Genomic DNA, 25986 nt, shown 5'->3' with positions numbered 1-25986 from the left:
ATAGCAAACCATCACAATGTTAAGTTGAAACAACACAAAAATACAATATTGCATGTCAGTTGACGGTTAAAACATTTGACAATTCTTCAGGTTAATGTCAACATGATATCATTCAGTCGGAACTTTTTTTAATGTACTATTAATGATTAACATGTTCAATTAAGATATTGTTGATCGAGCAAATTGATGTTGATGCCTAGTTACTGGCAATAGCAGTTAATATTTTTAAATTATGATTGATAACACAAGTTTGTAACAAGAGCATACTTACTTTTGACGTAGCCACTAGCAATAGTAGAACTCCTAATTCCACTTTAGTAGTTTTAAGTAAATTCAATTATATTAAAATGAAATTTATGATACTAAAATCACCAAGATCACACACTATAGAGATAGAGCTAACACTATGGTGAGTCAACTAATCTTAAATCAAAGCCCTATAATAACCACACAAAATTTGAGAATTGAGATTTGTTGCTTACAGCCTTAGAAGTTAAAATTATAGATTACACTCCATTCAAAGATTCAAAAACTAAAAACAAGGATTCTGTGTCATCGTGACGCCAATGACCAAAAGTTGAATAAAAAAGATGGAGATATAGCAAACCAACTTATAAAAGCCATAGCTGTTGCTGACATGAAACTTTTGCAATGGTTTATGTCACATCTATTAAGATCATTGCTTATAAGAACTGTAATGCCGGCACATGCACACGCAGCAGCAAAAGTAAGGGTAGACGTGACCTGTAACAGAATATGTATCATAATTCACCATTAGATTTCTTATCATAGTTAGGATCAAGAATAATTGTTTGGTAAAAGCTTGATGATAAATTACCCCGTCACCAATGGCGTAAATGGTAACAAGTGCAGGATTCCTCAAGCTTCTTTTTACACAGAGTGCATATACATCGATCATGGCTAATGACAGACTCCATAGACTTTGCAAGCCAACAGCAGCCACAAGGTATCTAAAATTATTATCATTGTCAGTTTGTCTCGCATACTTAAAATCTAAAATAACTAATACCAACATTGTAGTCAAAACACATTACAATAGTCACTCGAATGAAATACAATGAACACCGGTTTGATGGAACATCTAATACAATTACTTTCCAGATTTAGCTCATTCAAGGGATAAGATGTATAAACTTTTTTCTCATTAAGGCGACCCATTATGTCACCAGCATATGCACTTGTAATTTACAATGCATATTTCTCCTCTACTTATGATAGAAGGGTATAATTGGCTTTTCGCATCTCAAATATTATTATAGTTTGTAAAATTTAGGGGTGTCTTTTTGTTGTTTTATAGATATCCAACACTAGTTTGGCCGAAATTGGTATAATCAGTCAAAACAGAAACAAATGCATACTTGGGTTGCCTCTAGTACATTATTCCTCATTCAATGACATAAATATATAATCAGAAATAATTCAAACACGGAAATGGAACGGACAATAGTAATAGACCATTCTGTCAGACTTATCACTTTTTTCCAATCATTTCATTAAGCAAACGTTTATCTTATTAACCTAACTAAATGAAACCAAAATTTTGAAATCCAAGCATTCACATCCTTCAGGATAACATGAATACGAATAAAATCGGTATATTTGATTCACAATCAAGCTGTCACGTAACTTTCCAATAAGTAAATCCATATGGCCATGAGTGATGTTTCCATGTTTCCAAATCCATCTAATATACACATGTGGATATTTAACAATGAAAACAAGTACACACCTAAAATGTCATGCTCCTACATTTCAAAACATTTTACACAATCAAAGTTTAAACCTTACAAAGATCGTAGGCACCAGGTATACGAAAATCCAAACATTAAATTAATGTCCCAATACACTATCACCTGCCAATAAAAATGCTCTACCACTTCTGTGATCCGAAACCTTAACATGTTCATTCTAGAAAGACACAGATTCCCCTATTATGTAAGTATCTAAGATTCCACTCGATATGAGTACGTAATTATAAGACAAGAAAAACGAGTGGAGTAAAATCAGTTAACATGATTACATGATTTACACCAATGATTTGTAGTGATGCACATGCACAAGTATGCATTTTCAGCATAAAACTGTAGTTACAAGCAAACATATATCGACATTCACCAACATTTAACCTTGATCAATCGAACAACAGTCACAGAAAGAATGACTTCTTAAAACATCAGACCACTTAAGTTTCTTTAAAACTAGCTTGCAACATCAGTTTAAACGAGACTCATCAACAGATACGTACACGTACCACGCACGAATAAAATAGTAACCGACAGGATACTTTACTACATTACTATTATAGTTAAAGCTTAGATAGGCGTATCTTCTAGATATATCCCATATCCGCGCGCTCGAATGCCACATAAGCACTAACCAATCCTAGTATCCATATGTATACACTCACATAAACATGAATACATGATAATAACATTACATAATTCACATAAATTCCTACTATAATTAAACTTTTTATAATTACATCTTGATGAGTTAGTGAGTTACAGTATCAATCACGTCAATTGAATCCCAAATAACAAACAAAACCCTAAATTAACAAATGATAATATTATTATTATTAACATGAGAAATTGGGGAAAGTTTACCGGAAAGCAGTGACGGAGGGGAAATCCGAGGTGGTGGCCATGACGGTGAGAGACACGACGGTGAAGATGACCTGGCAGAGACGGAGAGCGAGTCCAGTTGAGGTACCAGGCATACCTTGTACGTCTTTCATCCTCACTCTTCGCGGCGGCGCTGCATCGTTTCTTCCGTCAATGAATGGCGGCGTCTCCACCGGGTGCACCGCCGGCCGGCTCATACGATTGGTGGGTTTTAACTTTTAATTGAGAGTGTCGTCTGGATTGTTAATATTATTATTATTTCAACGGAACTGATTTGATGGCGTTTGGTGGTAATCGGTGGACATCAATCAGGGAGAATGTTTTGTTAAAGTCTTTAGCTTTTTTAACCTTTGATTATTATTATTATTATTATTATTATTATTGTTGTTGTTGTTGCTTTTTGTTTTTTATTTGTTCTTCCCCAAAATATTGATTAACTGGTCCGGTTATAAATTGGTTGTGTAGAGGCATTCACTTTACTAGTGAGAGATAGGGGTTCAAACTTCACTATCATTAATTTATATGGGAGATATAAGGGATGACCCTGGCTTGCCAAGGCTTGAGTCCTGATCTCACCCGGTTTTACCGGCTCCTCGTTGTCGTGCCATTTGGCGGGCGTGGGGGTCAGGTTTATCCGGTGAATCCCTCAATAGGTGGACCGCTAGGGGCTCCGTCTGTCCGGACTAGTGGCCGACTCGGGCTACCTTTAGCCAATGAGGACCACGTACGGAGTACCCGACGTTACTTAGCTGGTCGTTCAAAAAAAAAACACTTGTCTAGTTTGATACTTGTGTTTTGTAATGGTAATTTATAAAAATAAAACATTTAATAAATAATTGATATAAGATAAACAATAAACATGCCCATCACTGTTAGTACTTAGTCGTTATACATAGTCACTTTTATTTTCTTATAAGGGTTTTCAATTTTCAACACAAGTTAGGGGCTGTTTGGTAGCTCCTTAACAGTCATTAAGAGGCTACCTCTTAATAACTCATAACCTCTTAATGGTTAAGAGGTAGCCTTAAGTCTGAATGGTTAAGAGGCTACCTCTTAATGGTTACCTCTTAATCATAGACTTAAGGTTACCTCTTAACCATTAAGAGGTTATTAGCCATTAAGAGGTAGCCTCTTAATGACTGTTAAGAGGCTACCAAACAGCCCCTTAAATACATTAAAAAACAATAAATTACTCTTAAAGTTTTATTAATGTATTTTTTAGAAAAGTTATAGATAACGAATACTAAAATATAATTTTTTTATGAATGACAAATAATATTATAAATTTATTAAAAGTAGTGAGGTTTAATTTTGAAGTGACAAATGACTAAACTTAAATCTATTTATTAAACAGTATTGATAGATTAATATATGTGTTTTTAAATAGTTATTAAGTCATTTGAAAACTAATTAATTTCTTTATGGGCTAATAAAACACACCAATAACAATTAATTAGCATTTTATGTGTCTTTTTAATTTAAGTGTGATAAAAGGAAATGAATATATAGAAAAATGAAAGCAAAAGGTTAAACCTTTTAGTCATATGATAAAAACGAATATTGTTAATCACTTAATTAGTTACAAAGTGGTTATAACTTATAAGTACCAATGGTGATTGTGGATGGATGGATGGATGGTATTAGTTCATCTACTAAAAGTCTAAAAGTAAAAGATAATATTCTAAATATTTAAATTTGCTTGCTTTAAAGTATAAGAAGATATCAATGTCACAAATACAATCGATGACTGAGTCGTCATGTATAAACCGTTTTTGCTTATAACCAACTAGATTGTATATTGCACCACATGGTTCTTTGAGTGTATGTAAGGGACATTCACATATTTTATGTCCTTTTAATTGTCAACTTGGATTGTTTAACGCATTTCATGACAATTTTGGTGTTTGCAAGGGAATTCCCTTTCTATATTCTCAAAATAAAGTTGACTATATTCAAGCAATATATAATATGATCAAATATAAATGGTGTCAAAGTGTTAAACTATCGAAGGTTATGATCATATTCTAGTTGCGAAGATGTAATACTTGAATAGGTGCCTAAGGGATATTACTCCTTGAAAGTTTATTACCAAGAGTCAATATGTCCTAAGACTTAAAAGAGTTGTATCTTTGGATCTCCTAAGGAACTTTAAGCCAAATGACCCATCACAAGTCCATAAGGACATAGATAGATGTGAGCAACTATAACAAGCTTTTATATAATTTTATGAGTGTTGAAATGTTATGACTTATGACTACATCTTAATCATTTTGTTTGTTATCATGTTATTTTCTTGTGTCCATATCTCTTCAATATAGTCAAGGGTACTGCTTATAACAAGAGTGGTGTTTTCTCTCTTGATTGAAGGCATGATTCGATATTACAAAGGTTAATAACTAAACGGGGTTGTTACTAATATATTTTATATTTATTCAGAAAGCTGTAATTTAGTACGTGATTTTATACTTGTGGAATACTAATTACTAAAGGTTGAGAATTATAGTTTATCATCTTATGTTATGTAGGACAGTTAAATGGGCCATGTTTGCAGTTTGACAAGTCGAACATGAACATGACACATGTCACACCCCAACATACGGTGGAAATGTCGGGGCGTGAGCTGATTGCCACAGCTCACAGGGTACTATCATGCAATTGTAAAGCGACAATATCTAATTAATTTATTAATTGTCAACGAACATTTAAGTACAACAAAAATAGAGAAAATTACAATACAAAACCAATTATTCTTGTTTATGTATAACATCCTAAGGTCATCTCTACGTGAGCTTCAGTTCGATAAGCAATCCAATCTATAACATGCAAATGCGTACAAAATATATATATTTGTCAACAACACATGTTGAGTGAGTAGATTCACCAGTTTTGACACAAACAAAATGATAATATATAATGATATAAATAATATGGTAAAAATAAGCAAAACTGTTATCTGTGAGTATAAACAATGAAAGTGTTAAGCAAGTAATGAGTGTCGGTGAAACCATTGCCAATGCGATCGGGCTCCGGCCACTACGACGGTCGTATGATCATACTATAATGAGATTATGTTGGACCTCTCCGAATGCGATTCAAGTAAGCAAGTAAGCAAATAGCAAGTAACAAACAGTCATTCAATTGATACACAACACAAAGATCACAGTTTGCGTTTAAGAAATAATAAGATAAATAGTTTGATAAATGGTACGCAAGTGTCCCCAAAACATTTGAAAACAAGTAAAATAGGGGAGTGATTACTCACCTTGATCGGATGAACGGATTAAGGAATGATGAACGTAAACCCTTCGGGATATACCGTCAACGATTCCTAGTTAGATATAATAATAAATTAATTATAAAAGTTATACACGATTTAATGAATTAAGATTTCAATGTGATTTAAGTTAAGTAGTGTGATTAGAATGTTTATTGGATTTGAATGATAGATCTCTATTATTATTATTGTTGTTGTTATTTATACAGAATGTTGTCGTTATTTATGAAATTTTATTGCTCACACTTGATAGTAGAGGTGCACAAATCGGGTTCACCTTGAAACCCCGAACCGGTTCGGAACCGGTTTTTTTCACACCGGGTAGAAAATGAAACCGGTTCCAGTCAAGAACCGGTTCGGTTCCCGACCCGAACCGATGCCAGAAATGCAAACTTTTAGGAACCGGTAGGGTTGGAACCGGACCGGTTATTACGTAAAAACCGGTTCCACCGGTTTTTTTTGAAATTCAAACAATATAGCCGTTAGAAACCGGTTCCAACGGCTATATAGCCGTTTTTGACCGTTGGAACCGGTTTTATTACTATATTTAGCCATTTTTCATTTTATAAATACCAATATATGAGTGTGTACTTGTTAAACCACTTCCAAAACTATAAAACACACTCCAAAACACAATTAAGCTTAAACCGACAACAAATGGCAACTAATGACGACGTTGTTATGGTGATCGAAACAACAAGATGTCCCGATGTTTGGGTTCATTACGATTTGTGTCTAATGACCGACTCACATGAGATGGCACGTTGCAAATATTGCTCGAAGTTTCTTAAAGCAGTGTCCAACTCGACATTACGAAAACATACGAATAAGTATTGTCGAGAGAAAAGAAGTTTGGATGCTAAAAAAGCGGAAGTGGGAGAATCGTCTGGCTCTACAACCCAAAAATAAGTATTCCCGAATTAAAAACCGGTTCCAACGGCTATATTTTGTCTCAAAAACCGGTTCCAACGGCTATATTACCGTTGGAACCGGTTCCAACTGCTAGTTTGACCTGTGTTTGACTTTTCAATAAAAACCCGCCGGAACCGGTTTTTTCGGGTAGGAACCGAACCGGTTACAATTAAGAACCGGGTAGGAACCGGGTTGGAACCGATGGGGACATACAAATAGGAGAACCGGGTACGATTTTCGGGTACAAAAATACCCAAACCGGGTATTGGGCCAACCGGGTAGGAACTGGAACCGGTTCCGGTTTGGTTCCACCAGTTAGGTTCCGGAACCGGTTTTTTTGTGCACATCAACTTGATAGATATATAAATGAAATAAATTAAAATAAATAGATTTGATATAAAATACTTATTACATTAATATTTGGATAAATAACTAAATCAATCAATTAATCAATCATGCCCTGTGAAATCCCACCGACAGCAAAGCTATAAGTAGGGTATGGGGAGGGTGGGATGTAGGCACATCATACCTCTATCCAAAGGAATAAAGAGGTGGCTTCCAGAGAGACCCTCGGCTCTAAGTACATGTGTATGAAGCAAAATAAAGGAAATCAAAGTTTAACAGTTATATAAAAACTACTACTAATTATAATAATATTAATAATAAGTTCACAGTTTAACAGCTATATAAAAGCTAATAATAATTATAATAATAATATATGTAAGGGAAATGCCATTATGGTATGTAACCTAAATAAGTAAAATCTAAGCCCTAAAGTATTCAATTCTCTTTAAAAATCCTTAACTTTAATTCTACTTCTCCACGAATTCCTATTATCAACCATGTCCTCGGAGAGGTTTAGGTTTATCAAATCATGCCTAATCCTCTCATCCCAAGTCAATTAAAGTTAAGATATAATAACTAAATATACAAACGAAATAAAATGATCCGATTACTATAAATTGAGATATAATATTAAAGTAAATATGATATAAATACATAATACTCTAAATAAATAATTATAATATAAACGTTTTTAAATAAGTAATTTTAATAAGAATATCTCAACAAATTTGCATTTTAAATCGTTAACAAAGTCAATATACACATACACACATATACATGACGAGTTTGCAAAACATTCCGCGACAAGGAAACACGAATTAGAAGTGTCGGTTAAATAAAATAGTATTTACTTGATGTTTAATATTAATTATAATGATTTTTAATTTGTTTAACCTTTAAACAATCATTACAAAAATAAAGAAGCAAAATTGGGCTAGCCAGGGCTCGAACCTGCGTCACTGGCCGGCTCAGACGATGGACACACACACAAATGAACCAACTACGCTGTGATGATTGTTTATTTACGCATCAGAAAAATAATTTAAAACAAGACTGTAGCTCACAGAAGCGACAACTCCTATGAACCCTGAATCGCTAATCATTCAAATTGCTGTGTATTAGCTTAATTAATCATGGGGTTAATGTTATATGGGTTGAAGCGATCTTGATACATTCATTAATTACCTTATACGAGTTTGCTTTGATGATGAACGGCAAGGAAGAACCCGACGTCCCAACTGGAGCCAAATCAGGTAACAGGGGTTTATCATAATGAAATTAATCATAGGGTTTTGATCGATGGGTAGCCTAGATGGTGCAGACGCGTTTGATTGTATTATTATGAGGTGTAAATCGTGATTCCAGAAACGATATAAGGCGGTTGGTTAATTAAGTTAAGTCGTATATTATTGATATTGATTTCCTAATTAAATTATGTCGGTAAGGCTGCTTAGATTAGTATGATTGGTGCTACAAGATTAATTACCAAATTAAATCTCGAAAATTATGGTTCAAGCCAAACAAATTGGGTAAACAGGCTGGCGAATCGGGTCATGGGTTTGGGTTGGAAAATGGGTAACGGGTTATGATATAGAGTTACAGGTTTTGCATTTTAGTCCCTCAAGTTATGGTGTGGATACCTTAATAAGTAAAATCTTAAGTTTAGGGGTAAATTTGTATATAAATGAAAGTTATATATGAAATTTAATTAAATATAATAACAATAATAATAAAATACTATCAGCTCGATATATGTGATGCGTTGTTGATTAAAAATTACCGGAAAATAAAAACGGGTCGGGTATTGATTTTAATATATTATATGAAAAACCGAGTTGTTACAACACAAACCTGAAAATTTTGTCAACCAAATGAAAGCGACCTCAGGTGACGGCGCCCGGGATTGTGTTTTGGGTTCTTCACCAGAAAAAAGAAAGACGAACCGGACTAGAGATATAGAACCATTTTTTTTGCATAATAATTTAAAATAACCTAATAGTTTTTATAGTCTTACATTAAAAACAAACACTACTCCACCTATCCTAATCACTGCATTGTACTTGGAATGTGGGCATCCCCATTCCCCACGCATGACGATTAAAACAAAACTAACTAGATAGACATGAAATACTAAATAAACATCAAATAAGAAACATAATATAATCAGTTGCATTTCACGTGAGCTCGTTTTGCTACTATCCCAGTCCATAACAGATTGGTGGTGGAGGGGCGGCGACGAATGGACTATCTGTATGAGATGACAGTCGAGTGGTTGAAGGTTACAAATCTCTTGGTAGAATTTGTATAGTGAAAAAGAAATGTAAATTCTTTTACATATGTAGGATTTCGAGTGAATAAAATAAAGTTTTTACAAATGATAAATAAATATTTATTATCAGCAAGCAAAGAATAAAACACGTTATGTTATTATTTATATAAAAGAAAAATAAAAAAAGGAGTAACCTCTTCTCCCATAGACTCGGACACACACACACAGAGTCCTGTTTATCAATCAAGATCTCAAAATCATGAAGATCGTTACCAACAAAATCATCAAACACACTTCCGTTCTTTCATGTGTCTGCAACTACGGACGAACGCCGACAACATTTATAATTATAAATGGCTTGTATGAAACTCGGTACAAAACCTGAGGCGTTTCGTGTTGTGGACCACACCTGGTACTCAAATGTTATTTTATTATTATGTAACCTTTTCTATGTTGGATCCATTAATTCTGTTTCAATAATTAGGGATTTATTTAAATAATTACTAAACCTTAATTTAATTATTCAGGCAGTGTACAAGCGGCCTTCCAAGTGATGTCACAATTGAGATTGGAGAAACATCATTTTATCTTCACAAGGTGTGTCTGTAAACTATAATTATCTAGTTTATTTTGGCGCGGTACAAATGAAATTAATAACATACAAATAACAAGACTACAAGAGTAATTTGTCATTATTCTATAGTTTTGAACTAGAGTCTAGTTCAAAAAATTTAGAGTGATAATTATTAGTCTAGTTAAATGTGCGCTTCTTACGTAAGAACAATATGTAGTTGATCCTAACACGTTAATTATACTTATATATTTGAATGGGAAGAATTATAATAATAAAACGTCCACTAGTAAGGAACTATAGAGGACGAAACACTACCCATTATAAGAGACTCACAAAAGCAGGAACAAGACTACAAGATAAAAAAAAAACACGATATTAATTTATTATAAGACAACAAGATAAAAGAAAACACGATATTTGTATCATATCTTTTAGTGAATGCTTATGCTTCGGGTTATCGTTTATACAGTTTCCTTTGATTTCAAGAAGTGGGCTCTTGGCAAAGCTAGTAGGTGACAGTCCTAGTGAAGACGGGCCGATTTGTGTTCTACATCTTAATGAGATACCCGGTGGAGCTAAAACATTTGAGCTTATAGCCAAATTTTGTTATGATGTAAAACTAGAAGTCACATCCCACAATGTGATCAGCCTTCGATGTGCTGCAGATTACCTCCATATGACAGATGATTATGGAGACGAAAATCTAATTACACAAACCGAAAGCTTTCTAAACGAAGTGTTCACCACTTGGTCAGACACAATGAACGCACTCGAAAGCTGTGAGGAAGTGTTTCTGGATGCAGAAGAGCTTAATCTGATCTCAAGGTGCATAGAGTCTTTAGCAATGAAAGCTTGTGCGGGTCCTAGTGCATACAACACGTTTAATACAGGCGCCACATCAGCAAACTGGAACGGGATTTCCACGCCTGCTAAACCACAGTCATCAAGTGACAACTGGTGGTATAAAGATGTATCATTTCTTAATTTACATTTATATAAACGAGTGATTCAAGCAATGGAGGCAAACGGGATGAGGCCCGAGATAATATCCGGGTCAATTGTCGGCTATGCAAAGAAATACATACCGTTAATGAACCGACAATCGAGTTTTAATGATGCAAGTCATTCCAAAACAGTCTATACACCCTCAGAAGCTGACCAAAGGGCACTTTTGGAAGAAATTGTCGGGTTACTTCCAAACCGAAAAGGGATTGTTAACACCAAGTTTCTTATACGTCTGCTTCGTTCCGCCATGGTGTTGCACGTGAGCCCATCGTGTAGGGAGAATCTTGAAAGACGCGTTGGAGCCCAGTTAGATTCAGCCCACTTAGACGATATATTGATACCGAACCAAGGTTTTAATTCGATTGATACGTTGTATGACATTGATTGTTTTCAACGAATTCTTGATTATTTCATGACTGTGGAATCTGCTAGTCTTCATAATTCTCCGTGTATAGTCGAAGAGGGGGTTGAAGACGGGCCTCAGTCTTTGTCATCTATAACGTCGGTCGCCAATCTGGTTGATTTGTTTCTTGCTGATGTGGCGGCTGATGTCAACTTAGAGCTATTGAAGTTTCAATCTATTGCTGTTGGTATTCCTGATTATGCTCGCCCACAATCCGATGGCATTTATCGTGCAATCGATATCTTTTTAAAGGTAAAGTTATTAACAGTTTGGATCATAATAATAAAAATGTTAATGACAGTAATAATGATAATAATATTAATGATGATATGCTGCAGTCACATCCGTGGTTAGCAGACTGTGAGCGGGAGCAAATATGCAGATTAATGAATGTTCAGAAGCTATCGTTGGATGCAAGCACACACGCAGCTCAAAACGAGAGACTTCCGCTTAGAGTTATTGTTCAAGTGCTATTTTTTGAACAGTTGAGGCTGAGGACATCAATTGCAGGGTGGTTTTTCGTGTCGGAGAATGAAGATCAAATGAGCAATATAAACGAGGGTGAAGTGGTTCAAGCACGCGGGAGAATGAGTGAGATGAGGGATCGGGTTCTTGAGCTTGAAAGGGAGTGTGAGAAGATGAGGTTTGAGATTCACGAAGTGAAGACTAAAAAAAGTTGGATATTTTTTTTCTGCAGGCGAAGGAGGCATCGTCGATATTAGTATCGTTTTTCGATAAGTTGTTTTACTATTTTGTTATTTATACTGTTGCTAACTTTTGTTAAATTTTTTTGAAATATTTGAAATGGAACATTTGTAGGATGGATTAACTTTAATCACTAGCTGATATAAGTCAACTAAAAAGAAACAAAAAGATAACTGTAACCATAGTAATCTTTTGTAAGCAGAAGTTTTTTGAATATGCATTATCATAAGGCATGTTATGATTTAACCATTTGAATAATAAAAGTTTTAGCAGATGATTAAACAACTTGTTGGGTCTAATCAATCTTTAAACATTGATATCTACTGATTGTGTAACCAATATTTTCAGTGGGTTAATAGCAACCAGTATCTAATCAATGCTATCTAAATCAATACAATTTTGCAGTCTAAACAATAATGTAACAGAGATTTCAACAATGAATTACAACATTGTTTTAAAAATACAACCAGAAGATGAATATACAAAGAAGGTTGTAAGTTTTCAGGGATCAAAACAAAACAATACCTCGATTTGAATAGACGGAGGGGAGGCGAACAGAAGAAAGGAGCTGTTGAAGGAGGTGGGTGGCGCGTAAAAGACTAAAAGACAACGAGAGTTTTTGGTTTAAAGAATAACGGACTGTGGAGAACACGTCAAAATTGAAAGTTGAGATTGTTATTAATCAAATTGTTAGTACGGATTAATATTGACCTATAGTGTGGTGCCCCTTCGCCCAAGCAACATGGCAATTGATCTCCCAATTGTGTATGGTGCCACACTTTTTGCTTTCGGTAGTTGTGATGTTTTGAAGTTGTATCAATACTCTTGATTCCCAAAGCGTAAGTCAAAAGTTTTCCATGCCATATGTCTTACGACGATTATGTCTTTGAAGGGCCCAAAATGATGTGATTTTTAATGGGAAATCGGCAAAACTACGCATTGTGTTGGGGAAATTAAACGCCTTGGGATATATGGCTATGCCGCTATGGAATAGATCCAACATGACGGATATAACATGGGAGAATTTGAGGTTTTTTAATTTGTAAGTTTGTAAGTATACTTTGTGTTGTTTGTAGTATGTTTTGATGACTATAATCAAAATCGAGAGGTGGAATGTACTTGGCGTGGTATCTTACTATGTTGTTATAGATGTTAAGTTAACATATAAAACGAAAAAATGATGATGTCGCTTGACCTTTGACACTCACAACTATGTAAATAAGAGAATGATGGTGTCACTTGACCTAATACTTATAACTTGACTTCGTCCCTGAAACTAATAACTCCAAATTTTGACAGTTTATCTGCATGTGTGAAGAAAATGTATATTGGATTTGACAATAATTTTCAAGAACGATTTCTTCTTCATACGACTCCTTGCTATGGGCGGGCGGTATGGGGGCTATATTGGGGCAATTTTGGAAGTGAACACCGCAGAGAGGCGGTATTATAGGGTCGTTCAGAAAGGAGGGGGTGGGGCTCAAGAAGACCGCCGGTATGGGAGTGCTTTTGTGGGCCCTTCTACTTTTCACTCTCTCTCTCTCTCTCACACACATAATAAGTCAGTAAAGCGACTTTATACCATATCAGGGTGTTATGGAGAAGGTATTTGAAGTTTCGCTTCCTACGTGGCGATGACGTGGCCGTGGAGGGGTTTAAAGGCCCTCCATAGTGAACAACCTAAGGGTGGAGCCGTGGAGGGTATCCCGTCTTTAGACCCTCTTATTCCTATACTCTTTCTCCTATATATCAACTTCATATAGTGTTTTTTTTTTCTTTTTTTTTTGGAATATGTCTCTCGTCCCTAAACCTATGGTATCTATCTGTTGATAAACCATTTTCAAATAAACAATAAAACCAATATAGAAGTATAAATATAATATTCATTAAAAAATAAAATAGTACTAGTAAATTAGTAATACCTAATTCTGTTGGAAGGTTTTGAGATACACTCACCATTCAGGGCGAAAATCTTCAATTTATCTCCTCTCTTGTTTACCCCCCCCCCCCCCCCCCCCCCACCCCCCCCACCCAACCCCCAACTCGCTTGCTTCCGATAGTGACATAGAGTTACTCTAAAGCGGATTACATTTAACGTTATATCTCAAGAATCGGGTGTTTAAATATCAACTCAAAGTTAAGAGAAAGATTATTTATTAAGAACATAGTTATTGTTTTTTAGCAATTCTATATTTAATAATTATATATAAGTTGTTTTAAAAGGTAGTAGACATATTATAAGATGCGACGTCAGTACAAATTTGATATTTATTTAGTTCCTGCTTATTGTTGGTGGTCGTTACACTGTCCTTTCCTACTCCCATCACAAATTTTATCCAAACTTATCTAACTGTTAATGCTAAATAAAATTATTAAAGTAATATGTTTTTATATTACCACCGTTTTTTTAAAGTTCATCATCATCATCATCGTGTCTTTTCTAACTTGTTGAAGATGCAATTTAGATATCATTTTAGATGGTTAAGTTGATATAGTGTTTTAACTAGCCTTGTTAATTAAACTATAATGATAGGGCTGACATTTTTACTCGAAACTCAAACCGAGAAAAACCTGTACTCGAACCCTAACTAACCTGGCCCAAAAAATCCGAATCCGAGAAAAGACTAACCGTACCTGAACCGAATTAATTCGGTTGGTTCTCGGGTTTGATTTATAAGTTTCGGGTCAACCCGAATAAACTTTTATTTTTGAAATTAAATATATTTTTAGGTATAATATGCTAATAAGTCTTAACCAGTAAAATCACCAGAATCTGCTCTAATCGACTATTGTCATTCCAACTATTATGGATCGATTGTTTATTGTTAATTTATGTTTCTCGTTTATTACTAATAACAAACATAATCAAACAACCAAATCACACTCGACTGAAGATGATTATGGCTCGACTTAGTTTTACTCTTCCCGATTAACCGAACCCGAAAAACCAAACCCGGATTACCCGTGAGAGATTTTGGTTGAGTTTCGGGTTGAAATCCGAAGAACCCGACCGGAAAAACTCGAAACCGAGGAACGCCCATAATAATGGATAACTTATCTCCGCTATTCGAAAATAAGATAGATAATAGTTTACATACCTCTTTTATCTTTGATAGATATATAGATGAACATGACGAAATGAGATTTTATGGTTTTTTTAATGAAAAGCAACGAAGGTTGTTATGGAGGTCAATCTCTTTTGTTATCTACCGTTGTAATCACATGGGCTTTCTAAATATTAAATACGTGTAGGGCAATGCCATGATGATTGAGATTTTAGTTGCCTTATAACTTTTGGGTTGTAAAATTTTATTTTACGGAGGTTATGTTTTTGTTTCCGTCTTTTATTACGCCAAGCATGGGTGAAGCTTGGTTATGACTTATGAGTTATGGCCCCGGTAGCCGTTGTCGTTGCCGTTGCCGTTTAACGACCCCCGGGCTGCCACATGGTGCTTACCCACAACGCATAGACTTAGGTGTTGTTTGTTTTTTAAAACAAAAACTATCTGCAATCTGATTTCATGTCTTCAACTGAATATGTGGTCTAAAGTTCTACATGGTGCTTACCCACAACGCATAGATTTAGGTGTTGTTTGTTTTTTAAAGCAAAAACTATCTGCAATTTGATTTCATGTCTTCAACTGAAGTTGTGGTCTAAAGTTCTACAATCTGAAAATATAATACTGTTTGTTTTATAAATCGGATATCGTCTGCATAAGCTGAAAATTAGTTACCTATGATATATATAACAGTCGATAGAAGTCATTTAACGTCTGTAAACTGTTAAAATAATTGGTGATGGTGTACAAACTATGGAAGTGAGTGGTGGTGTACGAACTATAGAAGTGGGTGGTGATAACGATTGTGTGGTAGGCGGTGAACGGTGGTAGTGGACAGTGGGTGGTGGTGGTGGACGGTTGTGGTGGGTGGTGGACGGGGGTAGTGGATGGTGATGGTGGCCGACAGTGGGTGGTGGTGATGAACGGTTGTGGTGGGTGGTGGACTGTGGTGATGGCGGACGGTGGGTGGTGTTGGCGGCGGACGGTGGGTGGTGGTGGTGGTGGGAGACGGTGGGTGGTGGTGGACGGTGATGGTGGGTGGTGGTAGTGGACGGTGGTTGTGGCCGACAGGGGTGGTGGTGGTGGGTGGTTGACGGTGGTGGTGGAGGACGGTGGGTGGTGATGGTGGCGGCAAACGAAGGTGGTGGGTGGTGGTGGTGTTGGACATTGAATATTGGTAGGATGTTAAGAAGTTTGAAGAAGTGTGAAGATAGTGGATATTAGCTTATTTTTTAAGACCATAAAAACGGTTTTCATATATTTTTCTTTTTTTAAACAAACAATCTTCAGAGGCTTATGTCTGCGCGTCCACAGACATAAACCTTTTGCAGATGTTTGACGCAAAAACAAACACAACCTTACTATTCACAAAGTAGAATAATCACTACTTTTGTTTGCCATTTGTTTTTGCAACAAATGTATTCATGTATTCAACTTTAAACACTTTTAGGTTTATTTAGCTTTAATGGCCTTGAAAGTATAAAGGAAATGACTAGCCTTTAGATTGTTGTACATTCACAATATCATATCATCGTCACGTAGGTTTGTTTTGCCTCTTCAATACGCCCTAATGTGGGATCTCTCCTCTTTGTTATCATATACATATGTGTGTGAGAGAGAGAGAGGTGCCCCCCTACCTAAATCGCCTCACACCGGTGTTCCACCCCAATGTTGCCCCCAAATCGCTCCCCACCAAGCCCACAACGAAGGGTGGATGAACTGGTCTAGATTTTACACCTAATTATGGTTTCTTTTAGACATGTGATAGTCTTATATTTCGAGATATAAATTAGGATGAACTATGTTGATTTTACACCTAGTTTACTCTTTGGAAACTTCGTAATGATACGGTATCCTTGAAAATCGTTCTAAGTATGCGTTGTTGTAAGATGATTTACATAATTCTCTTTTCCTTGGTATTTCTCGTTTCTTTGGTATTCGAAAAGGAAGAATAAATAAGTGTAAAGTTAATTGGTTAAAGTGGTTAAATAACCCTCTTTTTATTCGTGTAATTTTGTTGTTTCTGCCAGTCTAAGGCTATATGTTATGGGATAACTATAAGCAAGAACTAGTTATTGCGATACGTCACTACCACGTAGGTAGTTGAGCTTCAACTTAATTGGCGCGTTATGCGTTAACTTGGTTTAACTAATATTTAAGATAAAAAGAAAATAAAAAGTAAATAAATTTGTGTGTTTGGATATGATTTGTGAGTTTGAAGTGGACCTCATCCACTAAAAGGAGATGGCGCCATTATTGAAATGGCGTTGGAAGGCAAAAAAGGGTTGGCGCCATCATAGTAATTAGGGTGTTATGAGATAACGACGTCATTAGATGCTGATTGCTGAGTGACTTATAACGTCTTTTTTTCTCTCTTACAAATAGATTTAAGGAGACGTGTGTTGGCCGATCAAAAAAATAAATTTATCTTCGTCATAATTAGAAGGTATTGTTTTATTAAGCAGGCCTTGTAATTATTCAGTTATTATTATCTATTTGTTTAAAGTTGATTAACAATACCCAATACCTTATGTATTTTTTATTATTTTTATGGTACGAGAGCTTTATGGTTCTTACATTCTCCCCTTCTCTCGGATGCTTTTGCTACCACATATTGGTTGATCGTTGGCCTTCCTCGCCTCTCTTCAGTCTTCCTCTTGTGTGACAACTTTTTTTGCGGGGTTTTCATGATATAGTACGCCGTGACAAATGAATCTTTACCGGTTAAGATTTATTATCTTTTTAAACTACCTAACCTTTTGAAGAGGTAGGTCCCAGCAGAGCCCAGTTGGACCCGCAAGACTCACCTTAAACAGGGACGTCTGCGCAGAGACCAACTGGATCCGCATGACCAACCATGCTCAGAGACGTGACGTCCTTACGCGCAGTACGCAAGCTGGTCCCGCGGGAAATGCCTCCCAATGGTGAAGGACTCCGCCTGTCCCCGCAGCCTCGGATACAAGCCATTAGGGAAGGCCACCCGCGCAGCATGGCTACACGCACAAGGCACTTAGCTCTCGATCATTCAGTGTCACCTGAAGGAATGAGCCAAGCCGGGAGCAATCCCGCACAGAGGCGGGAGGGGGAATACTCCCGCCCAAATAAGCCAGTCCGTATACTGAAGGATCTTTTACTGTACCTGACGAGGTATGGGCGAAAGATCTGATCAGAGATACGACAGCTCACTGATACAGTATGGCGAGCAGCATGCTCCTGTACTGTATCACTATTAGCCGCTGCCTACTCACCAACTACTGCCATACCACGTGCGTAGCCGTCAGTTGGTGGAACAGGAATAGTATACAGCAGGCCTGGTCACTATCAGCCGCTACCTACCCACCAACTACCAGCAGGGCACGTGCGTAGGCTACTGTTGGTGGAACAGGAACACTGTTGCAGCCGGCCATACCTCTTTGGAAACCTACCTTCGGCTATAAATACCACAAATGGTATGACCATCTCATCTTATCATTACCTTACTACATTATCATCATATTATACCTGATATCTGCTCTAGCAATCTCTTAATATACTTTTATATTTAAAGAGCAATCTAGTCTGATTCTCACGCCGGAGGGTGGTCACAAGGAGGAACCCCCCCCCTTCTCAGTGACGAGCTCACGGTGTCTGTTTTGCAGGTTATCAGAAGAACCATCTTCCAAGGGTCTAACCCCTGGTGGGAAACATCTCTCCAACCCCCAGGTTACCAGTAATCTGTCCGGGGTCCGGTTAGTGTTTCTTCATTGGCGCCATCCGTGCATAAAGCTAGAACTACAATTTTCTCCAGTTTTTTCAAACTTCTGCAAAGATGGTTAGAGAAATTCCGGTAACCACAACCCCAGCTACTAGGGGGAATACCGGCAACACAGTTTTTACGAACACTACCCCGGCTACCGAAGCCGGGGCAAGTGAAGTAAATTTTACGAACACTACCCCACTTACCAAAGCTGGGGCAAGTGCAGTAAATGACCGCCTACTGGGATCCACCGATACCCAGTTTGAGAAACGAAGACTCCCCCGCCAGACTCTCGATGAAGTTAAGGCATGGGCGGAGGCACGACAAAAGGAATTCCAGGCTGAGTTGGACGAACGCTTGCGTTCCGTGCAACAGGCCGACGAATTCGAGTACTGGGAGGATGACTCGGAGGAATCCGACTCCGACGCGAACCCTCGCCATAGGGCAAAAGGGAAGCATAAGGAAACGGAATCCCAACCGAAAAGGCATTTTGGACAAGCCTTCAAACCAAAAAGCACAGGTGGAAGTCCACGAGACTTCTCTAAAACGTTCAGACCAAACGTTGCAAATGCAGGAACGTCCAAATTTGCAAGGGACATTGCTGAAGCAATCGCCCCAAAGAGTGCCAAACAAATGCCCAACATAGGCACATATGACGGTATATCTGATCCAGACGATCATTTGAACAGGTTCATAGCGGGGGCAACCGTCAGCAATTGGACGGAACCCACGTGGTGTTACATGTTCCAAATGACGCTGGTGGGGGCTGCTAGAGCTTGGTTTGATCGTCTACCGGTCAACCACATCTACGACTGGGCAGACTTCCAACAGAAGTTTAGCCAACACTTCAGCCAGCAACGGAAGTATACCGAGGAGCAATGGACAATCCTCAAATGCATACGAGAGGAAGATGAATCTCTGCCAAACTTCATCACTCGCTTCAACTCAAAGAAGCTAAGTTTGGGCAATATCAGCGAAGATCTTGTTCGCGCTGCCTTCATCCAGGGCGCACATGACCCAGAGCTCATCCGCACCCTAACGGGTAAAGATGGCATGCCATCCACATGGGATGGCATCATGACAACAGCAAAACGCTATGCAGAAACGGAGAAGCAGCTGGGTAAAGATCTCCCACAGAGCACAAACCTCTACACCCAGAGGACGAGAGAGGACAACGTCCTCACAGCCCGACTAAATAAAAAACGAAAGCTAGGCATTTGGCAGTCAAGGGTAAACTTTGACACCTCATCCGGCTTGCAACATCGGTTGGGCGGAAGGGATAATGTACAGCCGCACCGAAACTCCAGATGGACGCCACTCACCAAAAGCGTCACTGAGATATTCGCCACTGAAGAGCTCCCGTGGCCAAAACCTCCGATAATCCGACATCGTCACGATGCTGATCGCAGCAAATATTTGTGACTTCCACAAGACAAAGGGCCACAACACTGAAGAATGCATAGATGTAAAAGACATGGTCGAAGCATTTGTCAGAGATTGGACGCTCGCGCACCTCGTGGCGCAATAAAGGCTGAGCAGGCGGATGCGTGTAGAACCCCAGCTGGGGAAAACGAATAAAAATTCCAGCTTCATTGAGACTACATGCTGCGTAAAGAACGAGATCCCGAACCAGGTGCGTATCGGCTCGATGGCGCTCCCATCCCAACATGGAAGGGAGCTCATTTACACAGTTTGCATGTAAATCAATTCCAATTTGTAAAGAAAAGGCCAAGAGCCACTTCTAATGGAAATGATTCTCTTTTAAGAACATCGAAGCTGATGATTTTACATTTATACTTTTCTGAACACTAATATGCCGGTTTTCACCGCATAATTACGTGAGGTCATTGCATGGGAAGGCGGTCCTACCCGCACGAACCCAAAACGTGACAAACCTTCACGCAGGTCAGTTGAAGGGGAAAAGTTCAATTCTCCCATTAAATGAAAGTGCCGGTCTATCCGCATGAATCATGAAAGGAAATTGAATAACCACCTATCAACAACCGCGCGTCGAACGGTTAAACTATGCAACACTGGTGACGGGATTCACATTACGTAAAGTCGTTGCGTGGGAAGGCGGTCCTACCCGCACGAACCCAATAACGTGGCAAACCTTCACGCAGGTCAGTTGAAGGAAAAGTTCAATTCTCCCATTAAATGAAAGTGCCGGTCTATCCGCATGAATCATGAAAGGAAACTGAAAACTAACCTATCGACAACCGCGCGTCGAATGGTCAAAAACAAAATTCTTAAAAGGATAAGGAAAACCTACACGCAGGTCAGATAAGGGTAAAGTTTTGCCATCCTACTAAGTGCAAGTGACGGTTCTACCCGCACAATCACGAAAGAGGAAACAAAACTTCACACCTATTATCAACCACGTTCAAAGGTTAACTTATCCTCAAAGGATGAGGAAAACCTACACGCAGGTCAGATAAGGGTAAAGTTTTGCCATCCTACTAAGTGCAAGTGACGGTTCTACCCGCACAATCACGAAAGAGGAAACAAAACTTCACACCTATTATCAACCACGTTCAAAGGTTAACTTATCCTCAAAGGATGAGGAAAACCTACACGCAGGTCAGATAAGGGTAAAGTTTTGCCATCCTACTAAGTGCAAGTGACGGTTCTACCCGCACAATCACGAAAGAGGAAACAAAACTTCACACCTATTATCAACCACGTTCAAAGGTTAACTTATCTTAATGCCTTAGAAATTTCGAAAAGGAAAACCTACACGCAGGTCAGATGAAGGCTAAATTTTAGCCATCCTACCAAGTGCAAGTGACGGTTCTACCCGCACAATCACGAAGGAGGAAGCGAAACTTTAACCCATTATCAACCACGTTCAAAGGTTCTTATTCTAAACACTTGGAAAATTGCTAATTTAAACTAAGTATGCAAGTCATAAGTTTATAAAGCAAGGAACCCAAAGAAGGAAATAACAATCTTATACGCAAAAAGATTTATATTTCACAAATTAACTATTACAAGAATGGCCGGGTAACTACCCGCCCAAAAGAATAAAACTATACAAGTCTATCTTAGCAATGGGAAGGGATCTTCAGGATCAAGCTTCAGGGCCGCTTCCACTTGGACCCGCTCCGTCAGAAGAACGGGGTGGTTCGAGGAACGCTTTGAGGACAGCTAACCCATCATCAGCAGCAGCTACTTCATCCACCTTCTCCACCACTGGATGCGGGAAGGCGGCGTATTGGTTCAATGCTTGGTCATAAATGGCTTCGGTATCCACATCGAACAAAGGGAAGTTGGAAGGCGGGACGCCTTTCTCAACAAACCCTAGACCAAGCAGGAAGCCGGCCTTTTCCCCATCCTCATGAGAAGCGTTGAGGGCTGCGGTCATAGCATCATCGTAAGAGGTCTCCGAAAAGACCCGACGCACAACCTACAAAAAACACAAGTATTAGAACCTTTTCTTACAAAAGAAAAGCGTGAAGATAAAACTAAACATACCTGAGGCAACGCTTCTCGAAGTAGCCATTGGAGGGCAGCTTGAGCTTCGTTATGGGCGCGTTCGGCTTCGCTCTTGTTAAGGTTGGCAAGTAAAACTTCCTTTGCGGCAGCCTCTTCGACGCCCTTAAGCTTCCGCTCGGTGTGGTCAAGCACCCCCCTCTGGTCCAGGATTTCCTGGAGTTTCTTGGCATCTTCCATTGCCAAGGCATCATGAGCGCGTTGGAGAGCCTCTAATTTGGCCTTGAGCTCCTCATTCTCCACACGTAAAGGCCCAGCAACGGCTTCAGCCTTGGCAGCCCTCTCGGTTGCGTTTCGCGCAGTCTCCCTGGCCAGCCGAAGCTGTTCATTCACAGCTTGGGCAGCCTTGGAGCGGGCCTCGAGTCGCGCCTGAACTTCAACCTCGAGGGCCTTGAAGGCCTTCTCCTTGTCGGCGGCAGCTGCCGCCAGCTGTTGGTTCTCCTCCCGAAGAGCACGCGCCTCAGATATGTCCTTGGCGCGAGCTGCTTTCAACTTGTCGTTTTCACGACAAAGCAGCTCGACGCGCGGCTGCATCCGGGCCTGGAGAACCCGAAGCTCATTAGTTAGCCTACCCTCCTGGTAGCTAACCATGGCTTCCCCCAACGCACCCGGAGGAGCAGCGTGGCGAGCCCAGTCCACGCACTCCACAGGTGTGCGAAGGGTTGTTCCTCGGCGTATGTTCCATCGTGGAACATACACTTCATTGGAATCCGACACTGCAAAAGAAACAAAGGCAGTAAGGAAAAGATGATAAAAAACATAAGAAAAGAAAGGAACCCTACGCACCTGTAGGGTCAATGACAGGCCGATAGCCGCCAAACCCATCACCTGAACCTAAAGGAAATCCATCCAACAGGTCAGGCAGACGGGAAGGTGGCAAAGATCGGCGGGAAGCCCTGCGCGTACCTGATGGTCCGGCCATCGGTGCCGGTGGCGCGGGCATGGTGGCAGCCGCCGAGGTCGCCGTTGTGGTCGCCGCCGCGGTTGCCGCCTCGTAGGCAGCAGCAGTAACCGCCGGCTCTGTGAAGGATGCTGTAAAAATCGCACTCACAGCCGGCGGTGACGTCATCTCAGCTGGAACAGTCTGCTCAGAGGGAGCAACTGAACCAGCGGAAGCAGGCGCAGGCACCTGGGTCGACGCCTCAGGTAGGCTGACCAAGCCTACCGTCATTGGCGGAAGGGTACTCCTCTGCGCTTCACCCCGGAATGCGTCAACATCCACGCCTGCACAAAGAAGAAAGTGTTAGATAAAGTTATGAAGTAATAAATCTGCAAAGACATTATGATTGTACTTACGGGTTTTCTTGACCCTGAACGTACGGACGGGCGGGGAGGAACCCGATGGAGCCGGCCTCTTGGTACCGGTCACCGTCGTCTTCGTTGGTTCTCCGGAGGTAACGGTCGTTGCCTCCGGAGCAGTGGTCTCCTCACCACCGGGGTTCCCCGCCACCTCTTCACTATCTGACTCCGAGTCAGATAGAACCACCGGACCAGCCTTGGAGGCCTTCTCCTTCCCTTTCCCGCCGGCAGCAGCTTTCTTCTTCCGCACCAGTGGAGGAGCATCTGAGGATTCCTCAGAAGAAGACAGGTCAAGAATTCCAACAGCGGGTACAGCATTAAGGGGTTGAGGAAAGAATATCGCCTTACCTGGCCGTCGGTGGCTCAGGATCTCGTGGCCCAGCGGATAGACCTCCACAAAACGATCCGCCGTTTGCTCCAGGATGGGCAACTCGCCCTCGTCCAGAGCACGAGTACCCATCCGCGCGGGACCGTCGGTTTCCCGCGGGAACAGAAGCGACTCCAAATTATTTCCCTCTGAAAGAAAAGAAACAGTTAGAAGACAAACTTGTATCAAAAAGAAAGACAAGACATACCATAGGGAATAGAGTTCAAACCGTATTCGAGAAGGATGGGAACCTGAGACGCATCTTTCCACACCCGGCTCATCCCTAACATAACCATCCCGGATTCCGCAAACCGGTAAACCGGAGATTGGATCCGGGATATCTTCGAAAACCATTCCGCCTCCTGGTAATTGGGGGCGTGAAGGCTCGGTATCGCTTGGCCATTTTTAAACTTCATGGCAAGGGGGATGGCGCGGGCAGAAATATAGAAGAATTCCTGCTTCCACGCGCGAAGACTGCGCTCGGTGTCGCAAATCTTCAGACCCTTAATACGGGTCGTCAGGGTGTACCACCCCTGGATGCACCTCCAGGTATAGAAGGTCATCAGGCGGTCCACATGGGGCTCGATGCCCAAAATCCGGCACACCCACTCAAAATGGCGAATCTTGGCGATCGCCATGGGGTGCAGCTCGGTCAAATGAACACCGTGCCTCTCAAGGACACGGTAAACAAATTTAGTCAATGGAAATCTAAGATTCCCATAGACAAAAAATGCAGCATAAACCCCGATCTTGCCTCTGGGGGCATCGTACACGGTCTGGTGGGATTCAGGAAACTCAGGCTCGAGATGATCGAGCATGAACTTCCTGACAACATACCGGTACTGATTGCCGGGCAGAGCACACTGGCACTCGCCAGCAGTACCCCTGTCATAGGCTATAGCTTCAGCATCACGAGAAGACATCTTGCAGAGAAAGAAGAGAACGATTTCGAGAGAATGCTCGATTGAATAAAGGAGTATTCGCCGGAAATCGCCTTAAAGATAAAGAGAAGAGTGAAAAGTGTGAATTGTAAGTAACCCTCTCCCCCTTTATATAGTAATCGCAATTAATGCGGTGAAATTAATGCGGAGGAGAGAGAAATCGAATGTGCAATGAAACTATGACACGTGGCAAAAAGCAAGCTGGCAACAGCTGTTGAAAGGACGTATGCAAGTAATTTCGCGGCCACGCGCCCGAAAAATCGCGCCCACGCGCCTGAAAAAGCGACTGGAATGACCATGTTCTGTCACGTCACCATAACTTCTTGCACGTCCTGACACAGTCAGAAGAAACCGTCGCACGACGTTTCAGAGGTTTGGACTGTTATCTTTTCACCAACTCTTCGAATTTCAAAATTCAAAATTCGAAAATATTAAAAAGCGGGAAAATACCCCTTTACCCCTTGGCAAACAAGTAACCGTAAGACGGATGCGGGTACAATGTAAAGGCAAAACCCTTCACATACCTAGCACCCGCAGGGAATTGAAGCCAAATAAACCTTGGCAAACAAGTAACCGTAAGACGGATGCGGGTACAGTGTAAAGGCAAAACCCTTCACATACCGAGCACCCGCAGAGAATTGAAGCCAAGTACCTTGGCAAAGAAGTAACCGTAAGACGGATGCGGGTACAATGTAAAGGCAAAACCCTTCACATACCTAGCACCCGCAGGGAATTGAAGCCAAATAAACCTTGGCAAACAAGTAACCGTAAGACGGATGCGGGTACAGTGTAAAGGCAAAACCCTTCACATACCGAGCACCCGCAGAGAATTGAAGCCAAGTACCTCGGCAACCAAGTAACTATAAGACGGGTGCGGGTACAGTGTAAAGGCAAAACCCTTCACATACCTAGCACCCGCAGGGAATTGACGCCAGGAATACCTTGGAAGTAAAGTAACCG

General features: G+C 40.0%; 2 protein-coding genes across 2 annotated transcripts; one reads left to right on the top strand and one right to left on the bottom strand.

Moving 5' to 3' along the window:
- Positions 1–485: 485 nt before the first annotated feature.
- On the bottom strand, positions 486–2947 carry LOC143581033 (CASP-like protein 5A2). The gene is made up of 3 exons (XM_077063912.1): positions 2628–2947; positions 839–971; positions 486–744 (listed from the first exon to the last, which is right to left on the bottom strand). The coding sequence occupies exons 1-3, from the start codon at positions 2840–2842 to the stop codon at positions 553–555; spliced, it is 540 nt and encodes a 179-aa protein (XP_076920027.1). The 5' UTR covers positions 2843–2947; the 3' UTR covers positions 486–552.
- Positions 2948–10504: 7557 nt separating this feature from the next.
- LOC143581032 (BTB/POZ domain-containing protein At5g03250-like) lies at positions 10505–12300 on the top strand. The gene is made up of 2 exons (XM_077063911.1): positions 10505–11679; positions 11766–12300. Exons 1-2 carry the CDS (start codon positions 10696–10698, stop codon positions 12147–12149), a joined length of 1368 nt encoding a protein of 455 aa, XP_076920026.1. The 5' UTR covers positions 10505–10695; the 3' UTR covers positions 12150–12300.
- The last annotated feature ends 13686 nt before the right edge of the window (positions 12301–25986 follow it).

Source organism: Bidens hawaiensis, unplaced genomic scaffold (genome assembly GCF_021521415.1).
Source record: "Bidens hawaiensis isolate Kalapana, Puna unplaced genomic scaffold, B.hawaiensis_p1.1 tig00030794_1, whole genome shotgun sequence".
Taxonomy (NCBI): domain Eukaryota; kingdom Viridiplantae; phylum Streptophyta; class Magnoliopsida; order Asterales; family Asteraceae; genus Bidens; species Bidens hawaiensis.
Note: the sequence above shows the minus strand (reverse complement) of the source record. Positions and strands in the feature narration are given on the sequence as shown.

Coding starts and splice junctions, on each gene's coding strand:
- LOC143581033 (XM_077063912.1), bottom strand. CDS start 2,842: ATGAGCCGGCCGGCGGTGCACCCGGTGGAGACGCCGCCATTCATTGAC. Junction 972..2,627: donor CCCTCCGTCACTGCTTTCCG/GTAAACTTTCCC, acceptor TAATAATTTTAG/ATACCTTGTGGCTGCTGTTG. Junction 745..838: donor TTTACGCCATTGGTGACGGG/GTAATTTATCAT, acceptor ATTCTGTTACAG/GTCACGTCTACCCTTACTTT.
- LOC143581032 (XM_077063911.1), top strand. CDS start 10,696: ATGACAGATGATTATGGAGACGAAAATCTAATTACACAAACCGAAAGC. Junction 11,680..11,765: donor CAATCGATATCTTTTTAAAG/GTAAAGTTATTA, acceptor GATATGCTGCAG/TCACATCCGTGGTTAGCAGA.